The 12,170-nt window shown below is 51.8% G+C and overlaps 3 protein-coding genes across 3 annotated transcripts; 2 read left to right on the top strand and 1 right to left on the bottom strand.

The window, feature by feature from the left end:
• Positions 1 to 328: 328 nt before the first annotated feature.
• Positions 329 to 3,409, top strand: J7T55_005302 (HET-domain-containing protein; the record flags this gene model as incomplete). Its single annotated transcript, XM_053133614.1, has 4 exons — positions 329 to 983; positions 1,103 to 1,170; positions 1,234 to 3,002; positions 3,061 to 3,409. 4 exons carry the CDS (start codon positions 329 to 331, stop codon positions 3,407 to 3,409), a joined length of 2,841 nt encoding a protein of 946 aa, XP_052988488.1.
• A 775-nt stretch (positions 3,410 to 4,184) lies between these two features.
• Positions 4,185 to 9,692, top strand: J7T55_005301 (uncharacterized protein; the record flags this gene model as incomplete). Its single annotated transcript, XM_053133612.1, has 3 exons — positions 4,185 to 5,586; positions 5,717 to 8,038; positions 8,095 to 9,692. 3 exons carry the CDS (start codon positions 4,185 to 4,187, stop codon positions 9,690 to 9,692), a joined length of 5,322 nt encoding a protein of 1,773 aa, XP_052988487.1.
• Positions 9,693 to 10,141: 449 nt separating this feature from the next.
• Positions 10,142 to 11,496, bottom strand: J7T55_005300 (uncharacterized protein; the record flags this gene model as incomplete). Its single annotated transcript, XM_053133611.1, has 4 exons — positions 10,142 to 10,657; positions 10,794 to 11,102; positions 11,158 to 11,169; positions 11,362 to 11,496. The coding sequence occupies 4 exons, from the start codon at positions 11,494 to 11,496 to the stop codon at positions 10,142 to 10,144; spliced, it is 972 nt and encodes a 323-aa protein (XP_052988486.1).
• Between the last annotated feature and the right edge of the window lie 674 nt (positions 11,497 to 12,170).

Genomic DNA, 12,170 nt, shown 5'->3' with positions numbered 1-12,170 from the left:
CGCCTCCACCGTGTCAGCCCTGCCACGTCTGCCTGCAGGTGAACTAAGCCCCCGATAACCAAATTGCGGAGACTTCAAAATAAAAGAATGAGAAGAAACAATACACGATGGAGGTCGCTGCCGGAGTCTCATCTCAAGACTGAAGCCATGTCCTCGGCAAACTTAGGCACTCGCCTGTCTTGATTTCCTAGACTGCCACGAAGGTTTACGAGGACTAGATGCGCCACATTCGAAGTATAGTGGCTATTCCTCTCGCTAAACCAAGTCCGAGTGGGAGTCTTCAATCGATTCCTTTGTTGTCAGCCGCACAACGCGGCGCACTCTCAATATGTCAGAAACTAAGCACAAGACCAAGTTCAGCCCCTCCCCCGACCTCTGCTTAAGCTGCACCCGTCTTCTCCTCTCCGAACTGAAAGACCCTGTACTCCTACACAACTCAATCTTCTCGATCCACCGCTCGTCTAGCACGTGCTCCTTATGCTGCTTGATATGGCGCGGCCTAACGGGATACTCGACTGTGAAGAATGGTCCGCGATCCACATGCAACCTTTCAAATCTCCTCACTACCGAGCCCGGTCAGTCATTAGAAATATGGGGTCGTCGGAGCATGGTCGACTACACCAGCTTCGCGACGAGCCTGGCGCACATCCACCTGGGCGCCGAGGACTGGCCTATATCCTTTCTCGAGGTGATGATGTTGAAGACCAGCCTGTTCGGGCCTTCGGTGACGGGACTCGCCTTTCCGAGGGCTCCGTCCTCCGGGAAGCTGGAAAATGCAGTGTGGGGACTCAACTGCGATCTTGGTGTTGTTCGTGAAGCAGGAGGTTGCCCTTACATTTGGGAGTATAGACACGAGCTGCGCCGAACCAGCAGGAATGATTACTTCAAACAGTTCGGGGACAAAGAGAACCCTTTCTCGTGGCAAAATACACCAGTAGAGCTGTTCAGCAGCACCAGACCCAGAGATGTGTGGTGGGGAGAAGGTTAGTGAGCTGAGCCCAGGGATGTACCGTGCGTACCTATCTACTTGCCCATCAATTTCCATTCTTCAATGCGTTGCACAACAAGGCTTGGTGTCCCAGGATACTTACTTCGCAAGCAGGTATCGTGGGGCCGTACCATCGTACGGTACTCGAGGTCTCCGCGGTCGACCACCGTCCAGGACAGGATGTATTTTGGATACGATCCAGTACTGGGGACCAACGAGACCTTAGAGATTCTGAAATTCTACAGAAACTTAAACAAGAGGATGCTCCCACTGTGTGTGGCTCTCCTGCCAGGCTTGAGCTCGCCCAACACTGGTTGAAAGAGTGCCTGACATGGCACTGGGAGTGCCTATACTGGCGCGAAAGCTTCTCCATGCCGTCCCGCGTCATCGATGTCGGCCCAAAAGACGGATCGCGGGAACCATTTTTGTACATGCCGCCCCCTTCACACCAAGACTACTACCTCTGCCTCAGCCACCGCTGGGGTGGCGCAAAGGTGCTGCAGACCGTCATGGGCGACCCGCCGGGCACTCCAAACGGCAAGACAGGGACCTTCTCAGAGTTCCAGTCCGCCATTCCCATGGCCTCTATGCCTAAGACGTTCCGAGATGCGGTGCAGGTCACCCGGGCGCTCGGGTTCCGTTACATCTGGATCGACTCGCTTTGCATCGTGCAGGACCGACCGTCAGACTGGGAGGCCGAAGCCAAGAAGATGGGCAGCTATTACCGCAACGCGCACCTGACACTGTTCGCAGGTTCGGCAGTGTCAGCAGATAGCGGGCTGTTCTTCCCCATTGCAAGCCCCGCGAGGCCGTCTCACATTGGCTCCGTGAGTGTGGAGTTGCCAAACTGCCGCCACCACGGCGCTGAGCCACACACGTTTCCGCTATTCGCGCGCGAGCCGCGGATGATGCGCAACCAGTACGGCGATGGGCCAAAACCCAAATGCGCTTTGGACGAGCGCGCCTGGGTGCTGCAGGAGGAGTTGCTGTCGGCGCGTGCACTTATCTTTACTGATGAGGGTTTGTCCTGGGAGTGTACGAGCCTGTCAGCGAGTGAGTGGCACCCTCACGGCTCGCAGTACCTGTACACGAGGGCGCTGTCCGCTATGGATCCTGACTCCTACGGTGGCGAGGTCTTTAGAACTCCGCAGCGGTCATGTGCGCAGCAGTTCAAGGCGGGACTGGTGATGGATCGCGAGTACTTGGACTCAACGCCGGATCCGCTCGTCCGCGCTCTTAGATCGAGGTTGCCTGTCGCACTGGGCGAGTTGGTCAGCGAGCTTGCCGCTCTGAAGCACGCGAGAGTTCGGATGCCGCCTCCCAGTAGCACTTCGAAATCCAAAGAGATGCAAATGGTCAGGCACCATACGACACAGCTAGCGAAACCCGAGCAGGATCTTCAAAGCGACGAAGAGCATCATAAGCACACAGATTCCACATCACGGCCATCGAGCCCGCATCCAGCACAAGCAAGCGCTTTCCGAAAGGACAACATTGTTGCCCTTCCCTTTTTCTGGCACCGGCTCGTCGCGAATTACTCGGCACGCCATCTGACGCGAGAATCCGATCGTCTGATCGCCATCCAGGGTCTTGTGTCTATGCTCAGCGCGGTGCGAAATGACCGGTACTACGCTGGCCTGTGGGGTCGCACGCTGCAGGAGGACATGCTGTGGGTGGCTGCGGATACCAAAATTGACGTCGATCAAATGTGCGACTGCATGCCGCAGAAGATACAGCAGACGCAGGGTCTGAAGCCCCGACGGCGGTCAGGTAACTCGGAGACGAGACAAGTGATTGCGCCGTCATGGTCGTGGATTAGCGCTGACCAGGGCGTCATGTTTTTGATGCTCATGGACCATTTCGAAGTGCATGAGGAATTCTTCCGGCCGCTACGAATAGTCATGGATGACGATACTGCTGTTTTCAATGTCCGGGGGCGGCTGACGCTCGAGGGCGTGCTGAGACCGGTTGGGCTAGCGGTTGCATTCGATGAATTTCACTCTTGGAGAGAGATGTACGTGCCTACTTCGCGCTTCTGAGACGAAGAACAAAACTAACCATTCACTTGATAGCGAGGGATCGATATACGACCCGTCAGACCCGTCCAAGAAAAAAATCGGCTTCTGGCAACCCGACCGCAGGACCAGTATGACCGGCGCCATGGTCTGTGTTCCTCTGGTGTTGATGGGCCGGATGAAGCTGGTCATAAACTGCCTGGTGTTGGAGCCAACGGAGAACTGCCGTCTCCGGAACAAGGCTTCGAAGCTGCTCGAGTTCCGCCGCATAGGCATGGCCACGATTAGGGCCGAGCACCGAGCATTCCTCGGGCTCGGCAAATCCCAGAAGATAGGAGACAGCCGTCCATGGGATGATCGAGTTAAGGAGTGGACTAGAAAGCCTGTGGTTATTGACATTGTCTGAACCTCATTTTGCTTGGGTAAATCTAAATAGGCGGCTTAGGGGCAGAAACAGAGTTGATATATGGGATACTTTTAAAGAAAGAACTCTGTTTCATATTTTTCTTTTCTTTTTCCATACAATATCCAATAATGGTTGTAACGGCGTAGCGGTCGGAGTTGTGTGCATGGTGGTGGCTGCGTGCAGACCACCTGCAGCCCAAAGTCGTCCTAGTATGCTTTCAAGCTCTGGCAATTATCGGAGGCAACCTTCCCTCCAACTATTTTTTCTTAACAAGATGAGTTTTGACTCAGAATTCTATAACAATGAACAAGACTTTGAAGCATCACCTCTTCTATGTCCGCCTCGTGACATTAAGAAATAGTACGTATACGTGTTAAATGGGCAAATCCTTCAATCGTAGACATAAAAATTAGTATAAGGGGGGTTCTTATAATTGGTGGATGGGACTAAAGAACTGGGTGGGTCTATACAAGATGCTGGGTTGGCCGACCTTAGCTGATGCATTAGGTCTCGTTGATTGGACTAAAGCGGGCTGAAAATGATGGCCACTTGATCAAATCCTTCATGTTCAGCTCTTCCTCCCCCCCCCCCCCTCCTCGGCATTGTACCCGTTCAGTGCTTTCAAGCTAAGCATATCCCGACTCGCCTGATCTATATCGACCTCTCCAATGTGGTCACGAAGTGAACGATCTCTAATCACCTGGACGACCACTCACGACCATATGAAGTAAAGTATCCAATTCAAAGTGCTGCAGAGGTCATATCTACCGACGAGATGGAACGCAAAGATCGGGGGCTCAGAACTCGCTTCAGGGACTGGCGTCATCGGAACAGCCAGAGCCTTACACCAGCAGCTTCTCAAGAAAGGGCGCCCAATCCGCCAGTCTCTGGTCAAGCTGTTCCTCAGGCTGTTGGTGTCGACCAGAGCAGCTCGAATGGGTTGGAAACAGGACTTGGCGATATGACCCTGAGCCCCCAGACTGGCGATCCTACGCTTGACATTACGAACGAACACGCCCCTCCTTCATCAGCAAAGCAAGGCGATACGGCAAAGTCTCATGCAGATTCTCCCATTTTCAACGTTTCAAAACCTAAGACTGCCGTTGCGACTGTTGGACCAGGCCACACTGTCGTAACATCCAGCGATGATGCAAGCTCAGCCCTTTGGAAGCAAGCTTATGACGAGCTTCGCAAAGACAACCCGTCCCTCATGGAGGAGTACGAAATGGTTCTCAAAGAACAGGCAGGCGTCCCACAGGATGGCACCATGCAAACCCAGATGCACACAATCTCAAAGGCACAGCAACTCAAGTGCAAGAACAAGCAATGGAGCTTCCAGTGGTTCGGCCAACCACAGTCCGTCAGAGACACGATAGAGCGGATTCTGAATCTGACAAGTCGTTCGGCCAGTCTCATCTCCATCGGGATGACCTACGCGCCGCCATATGTGTCTGTGCCTTGGTCTGCCGTCACGGCACTCATTCCACTGATGATGAACGACTTCAAGGAACACGCGGGCTGTATTGCTGGTCTTGAGGTCGTGGCGAGGCTAACTTTCAGCTATCAAATGGCCGAACAGACATTTCTTGGATCCACTGACACAAGAGACCGTTATCGTTCGTCAGTGATGGCCCTATACAAGAAGATCTTGGAATATGAGGCTCTTGCCATACAGTATTTTGGCCGCTCTACACTGCGTCGTCTGGGCAAGAATGCCGCTGGATCAACGAGATGGGCCGACATGCCGACCGAGCTATCGGACATAGATAAGGAGACTCGTCGGTCTATAATATTTCTTGGGCAGTTGACCCTTACACAGGTGCTAGAACGCCAGGAAAAGGCCATCAGTAGCCTCATCCAAAGTGCCGCGGCCAAGAAAGATGAGGTGACGCAAGTCACCAAATGGGTTTCGGCCATTTCCGTCGAGCTAGACCATCGCGATGTGCGCGGTAAGCTCGGCGCTCAGCATCATTCATCAGGCGGTTGGTTTCTCGATGATCCTCGTGTCCGCGCCTGGAAGGAATGGAACTGGAACGAAAGCAGCCAGTGTCTTTGGCTCAGGGGCGGTGTTGGCACGGGAAAGAGCTCACTGGCCTCAATTCTGATTCAAGACACAATTAATTCAGCGGATAGTATTGTCGCCTTCTTTTACTGCTCGAAAAAGGCAGACAAAATCAGTAGGTGCTTTCTCCTCCTCCCTTTGTTGGGAAAGACTCCCCAAACTGCGTGGAAGCAATGGCAAGATCGCGTCAAATTATGTATGGAGTTCAAGTGAGGTAACATGGCTGACAAGAAAACAATTCTCAGATGAGAATTCCACGGCCAGGAACGACCATGAGAATGCCTTACGGAGTCTTCTATCACAAGCTTCAGTCTCTGTCGATGGCAGTGCTGTGGATAAAGGGGTGCTCAAGCGCTCCGCGCTTGATCCACGCGGCTTTTTGGCAGGTGTGGGGCTGACAGCAGAAGATTGCGTGCAGATGTTGAACGATATTTTCTCAACCGGACAAGATCAAAAGTTCACAGTGGTCATTGATGCCTTAGATGAATGTCTCGATTACGATTCTCTTCTCGACGCCCTCCAAAGTGCTGCGTCCACAAACAAGAATGTTCGAGTATTCTTCTCTAGTCGCCTCCAGGTAAAGGTTCAGGACTACTTCGAAGAGAATGTCTGTGTAGACGTGGGAGATAACAACATCGAAGACATCAAACGATTTTTGAACATCGAGATACCAAGACGGCGACCTGGGTCCGGAATGACCGACAGCCAAGCTCAAAGACTGACCGACACGCTGGTGGCTAAAGCGAGTGGGATGTTCATGTGGGTCAAACTTCAAGTCAACCTGTTCCTGAATGAGATCAAGTCCAAGAGGATCCGTCTTGAGGTAGATATTGAGCCCAAGTTACTCTCTTTGGAGTCGTCAGAGGCAATTGGAGAAGAGCTTCTCTATGCAACGTATATGCAGGTGTACGAAGCTGCTATTGGATGTCAAGAAGATCGCCGGAAAGAAATTGTGACAACAGCATTACGCTGGGTGTTATGCGCGTTTCGGACTCTGAACTTGCGAGAACTTGCGTACGCAACATCTGTCAGGCCGGATGGTACTGTGGCAGATAGTATTCAAGAAGGCTTGGTGATGGACTTTTGCAGCAATTTCCTCATCGAGGACGCTGTTGGTAATGTCCGATTGGCACATTTGTCAGTGAGACATTACCTGGAGCGTAGGACACCACCAGACTTTGATACAGAACTCGCACACCTCCAAGCAGCTCTCACTTGCTTGTATTTCGCCAATTCCCCAAAATATCACGAAGTCGGTGCGAGCCCAGCCGACACTTTCCAGGATGGGAACGTTGTCCTTACGAAGACCTTCCACAATTACGTTCAGACCAACTGGACTCGACACTGCAGGGAGGCAAAAAAGTCCACAGAAATGAGCGCGCTAATGGACAAGTTTGCGCTTAAACTGACTTCGCAAGAGAAGGCCACCTCGCCGAGTGAGCCTGATGGCTCTCCAAATTCCCACACGGACTATACTGCCGGGGATGTTACCGGTGGACCGGCATCGCAAAGTGATGTCTCCCGAAGTTGGATCGATCTTCTTCGGCGAACGGATTCAGGCGCCGTCGACTTCATCGAGCAGTTCATAGCTCGAGGTGGCGACCTAGCAGCCCGCAATGGCTTTGGGAACACTCTGCTACACGAGGCCGTTCGTTTTCGGGTCGCTGAGGTTATGAGCCTCTTGCTAAATGCCGGTGCCCCGGTGAATGCCCGCGATGGCCTGGGCAACACGCCCCTGCATCTGGCGGCGCTCCATCGTTTCGACCAAGGAGCACAACTTCTCCTTCAAGCTCGGGCTGACAAGAACGCTCGCAACTCCAAGGGCGAGACACCTCTGCACGTCGCGATATCGCTCGCGGTTCAGGATGTCATCGACACGCTTCTGGCGGCCAACGCTGACGGCGTTGCTAGGGATCACTTCGGTGACACACCTATTCACCGAGCCGCAGCCGCTGGCAACTCAATAGCCACTGAATCACTTCTCGTCATGGGTTTCAGCCCAAATGGCAAGAATCAAGGCGGCAGCACACCTCTCTCGCTTGCGATCAAGCTACGCCATCATAAAGTGGCAAAGGTGCTCGTGAAACATGGTGCTTTGGTTACAGGTGATGACCTGGCGGCTTTGAGGAGACTGGGCCTGGTTGAAGCAGCGGAATTTCATGTGCAGAAACAGCACGGCGACGGAAATCTTATGAGCCCGGAACAAGGCCTCCAGGAGAACGAGTACACCTATGTCATAACGTTTCCAAATGGCTCTCATGCGTGCGACTGTTGCAACATCTCCAGGTGGCTTACTGGCTCGAGGCGAGGTACCAGCTATCGGCATCATTCGTCACTTCAACAGCTCTTTGCCTCGGCCGAGAATGGTTGTCCGTTGTGTGTGGTCTTTCGCCGTCAACTGCCAGACGCTGAGGATATCCGGAAACCTGGATATGCTAGCGGGCAACTGACAGTCACACTAGAGCCCAGTTATACGCAAGGATCACGGCAGGACCGGAAGGACAAGCTCTTGTTATCAGCCGGGAGCACTCAATTACTGACACTCGAACTAAGTCTGTCTGAAAGCTGTAAGTATCTGAGCTTCCCTAGATACCCATACGGTTCTAATTTGATTTTCCTGCAGGCTATTCCTGCTTACCGTCTGGAGCCGGACCTGACAGCAATGTGATGCCAGAGCTGGACTGGCTCCGCGGTAGATCAGTCGAGGAGCAACCCCTGACTTCTTCATCTCTCAGCACAGTTATGGGCTGGATCAATACATGCCGGGATGAACATCCTGTCTGTTGGCGCGATGGCCTTTGCGATTCGAGCCTACCCACACGTGTATTAGACGTCGAGACCGGAGAAGACAACATTGTGCGCTTGCATACCAGTTCAAGTGACGAACGATGGCAGTTCGTTTATCTCTCGTTCTTCTGGGGAAATGCTAGACCGGCAGTCTGTGCATTCCGTGAAAACATACAATCGCTGATGGCTGGCATCCCCGTCGACTCCATGTCTGAGGTCCACCGAGAAGCTATCAACGCCACTCGTCGGCTTGGCCTTCGGTATCTCTGGATTGACGCACTCTGCATTTTACAAGACAGTCCGCAAGACTGGGCGACTGAGAGTCAGCGCATGAGCGAATACATATCCAACGCAGCTTTCGTCTTACAGGCAGCTGCTAGTCCCAACGCAAATGCCAGACTATACCAGCCGAGGCCACAACCCCTTTTGCACATGGACGTTACCAGAGGCAGGGGAGATGTTGCTTCCGACACTGAGCCCAATATAACGACCGGCGTGGACTTACGTCTTCCGTTACAAACAGCGTCAGAGGCACTGGGAGTGCGAGTATTGAAACGCGGCTGGATGTTTCAGGAGATCATCTTGCCAAGAAGAATGTTGATATTTGGAGCAGATCAGATCTACTGGCATTGTCAAGCTGGTCTGATGTCGGAGGGGGACACCCTCATCCATGAACCGATGTTAAAGCTACTGCCGTTGTCCTCGGCGTCGTCCGACTTTGACAGAAGAGACAGACTTCTTTCATGGTACCAATTGCTCTCTGACTATTCGGCATCCATCCTCACCTTCAAGAGCGACCGCATCATAGCGATGAGGTCTTTAGCAAAATACTTTGATGCAGACGATGCCCTTCTTGCTGGCCTGTGGAAGCGAGACCTTCGCAATGGGCTCTTGTGGCGCGTGGATAACATTCGAACGCCTGGTATCGTTGACAGGCCTGTGGCTCGGACAGACAAGGTTTCGGCTTCCTGGAGCTGGGCGTCGATTGATGGCCGTGTGCAATACGATTTTCTTCGAGGTGCTCGCCAGGACTTTGCTGCACGCCAATTCATTATCACAGACATTTATATTGACTACAAATTCACCGATGGCGACTACAACGATCAACTAGCCGATCGCGTAAGTGATTTGGAGCTCGAGGCCTTAGTTTGTGAAGCACAAATAAGCCGGTTTGGTGAGGGGTGCGTCTGCTTCTTCGACGACATGAAGTGGGATATTGACTGGAGAGATTCAAAGACGTTCTTGTTTGTTTTGGTCTGTCCTTGGACGGCCAATCCAGCCGGCGAGCTGAAGCAGGCTTGTGGCTTGGGCCTCATCGTGCGTCCTTTAGAAGACCATATGGAAAGCCTGTTCGAGCGCTGTGGGTTGTTTCTTGGCACAGCATATGACGAGAAACTGGACGGCTGGACGAGACGGCGTTTAAGGATCATGTAGCACTTTTGTCTATGATGGATTTTTAGTCTAATTAAATTTTGCCTCATCATTGCTAATAGCCCTGGAGAAAGAGTCAGACGGATGGCACTCAGTTCAGCTTGCGAAGTACTGGGTGAGTTAATTCGTGGTAACTTTTCTGAGCGCTCCCTCCTCCTACGCCTAGGCGAATCTAAATAATCACAAATCAAAATGCAGAAGTTGATAGTGTGAGATTGCCGAGAACAATTGCGAAAATTCGCATACAGATGTCTTAAATAATGATATAGACCATTGATATAACGAAAAAGTTATTATATTCGTACACGTTTGGTAGGCAACAGATCAAAGGCCTTCTTCTTCCCTGCTTTGAAAGGCTATCTTGGACTGAATGGCAACATAGGCAAAGCAGGACTCAGACCCATATGCCCTGCTGTGCTTCTTGATGTTTGCAATATCTTCACCTCGCTATCTCATTCTTCAGTTGGCGGCGAGGCTGATTGTGTGCCCTGCGCCCTCGCCGTTGCTAATTCCTGGGCCCGGTCCTCGAGCGATTTGATCTCCCAGATAAGTTCATTCCGAAAGAACCCTCTGCCCTTAGACCTCTCTTCGTCCGTGCGACAGGGGTACTCGACCCTGTCACCACGACAGTGATGCCTGCGCGCGTCGCCATCATCGTCACCCAGGGGTTTCCGTTCCCAAATGTCTCGATAGATGCGCGTCTCGGTGACTGGATCCTCCGGGTCGACTCGAAAAAGGTTCTTCTCGCTCGGGAGTATGGGCAACGAGCTTTTGACCTCTCCTGTTTCCGACAAGAGAAACTCAAATAGGTCCTTTCTCTGCTTTGGAAGCAGCTGCCAGATTCGGTATGTTACATTGCGATTGTTGGAATGAAAATATATGTCGTAGGGATCTTGAAAGTGTTGCTGTAAAGCGCGATACTGAGATAAGAAGAACTCGAAGTCCTCCCACTCTTCTGGATCGAGAAGCTGTAGATTACGATAGACAGTTTCACCTCTATTCCATGGGTGAAAGCAATCGCCCCCCTGCCATTGAACTTCAGTGCGTTGCAAAGGAGAAGGAGGGACAATTATTGTTGAAGTAGAAGTACTAAAACAAACTCACATTTGCCGAGGGTCCGTCTTGCTGTCGCCGGTCGAACAGTATCACGCCACCGAATATCTGAGCTTCAGCCCAGTAACCGACGGCATCGGCCACTCCATCAGGATATTGATCGATGTCTTTATACTGGCTGTGCAAGAAGAATGTCGGGGCGTCGTTGTCTGCCTTGAGTAGTGCTTTGTGGCTGCCAACGTCTAGATCCAGCTTATAGATATACGCAGCGATTCGATGTACAGATACGGCCATTAATTCGATCAATCCAGCCTTGAATACCTTTGACCCGGGCGAGGCGGCCAGATACCGGCGAACGAGCTGCAAGATGTGCGTCAGACCCACGCCCCCGGTTAATTGTGGGGCTTTGGCTTACATCAAAGTCGAACTGCAAGACATGCAAGTTGGACGTGTCCAGAATTTGCCCAACTTTTCCATGAACCCCATCGCACAGCTTCGAGTGTCCGTAAAGAGGATGACTTAGTTCAGGCCTCCCAGGCATCAAAAAAAGAGTCTGGCTGAGAGGTGCACCGTCCACAAGTTGGGCAAATGTTGATTGAGAAACATCTGTTGACATAACTCTTTCCAGTGCGCGTGTATATACTGCAAAATGCTCTCCGCTTCCCAGGTCATTAACCGTGGCTTTGCGGACATGTGACTCTTCATTGACAGGATCCAAAGAAGGAGCATTGCTTGTCAGTTTGTTTGATGCCATCCTGGCTAGTGTCGAAGAACTGAAATGGTGATAGAGACCAAGGATATCAGCACGCTCCAAAATTAAGAGGTGGTGTTATGATGGTGGAGGGCAGAAGGCTAGAGGTGAGGGTGGCCAACAACCCGTTGAAGGCTGAGAAGGTCAGGTATTGCTCAATGGTCCGTCAATCTCCACACGCTGAATCAGCATGTCATTTCACAGTGCCCAGCTGCCCAAGGGGTGAAAAAGTCTGGCCCCTTGACCCTTTGGTTATAGCACCTCTACATGCACTCCAGAGTAGGAACGCTGCTCTTGAGACACCGTTGGGATCAGCGGAGCCATTGCGCTAAAAAGTTAATCTTTTGGACATATATGAGATAATATAAAATAGAACTTTTACCATTTGCTTGTTTGACTTCTTTTCCTTTTTTCTTCCTTCCTATACATCTATTAAGGATTCAGTGATGATTATAACGTGATCAAAATACTTTCACGAGAGGTATACACCATCTGCGAACTTCCTTCATCGCCTCAAGAGTCCCCCGGGCGCCCCGCGAACTGCAGAGACAGATTGTCTGATCTTCAAATCGCACATGAATGCAACAGAGTGAGCGAGTTTCGAAATCTCTAGAAACACCGCATTTCTTGGTAAAATTCGGTATCAAAGCCTGTCCGACGGTTGATAAAAGACAGCA

This window comes from Diaporthe amygdali (assembly GCF_026229845.1).
Source record: "Diaporthe amygdali strain CAA958 chromosome Unknown NODE_38_length_435494_cov_65_447576, whole genome shotgun sequence".
Classification (NCBI taxonomy): domain Eukaryota; kingdom Fungi; phylum Ascomycota; class Sordariomycetes; order Diaporthales; family Diaporthaceae; genus Diaporthe; species Diaporthe amygdali.
This window is presented reverse-complemented; position numbering and strand designations above follow the sequence as displayed.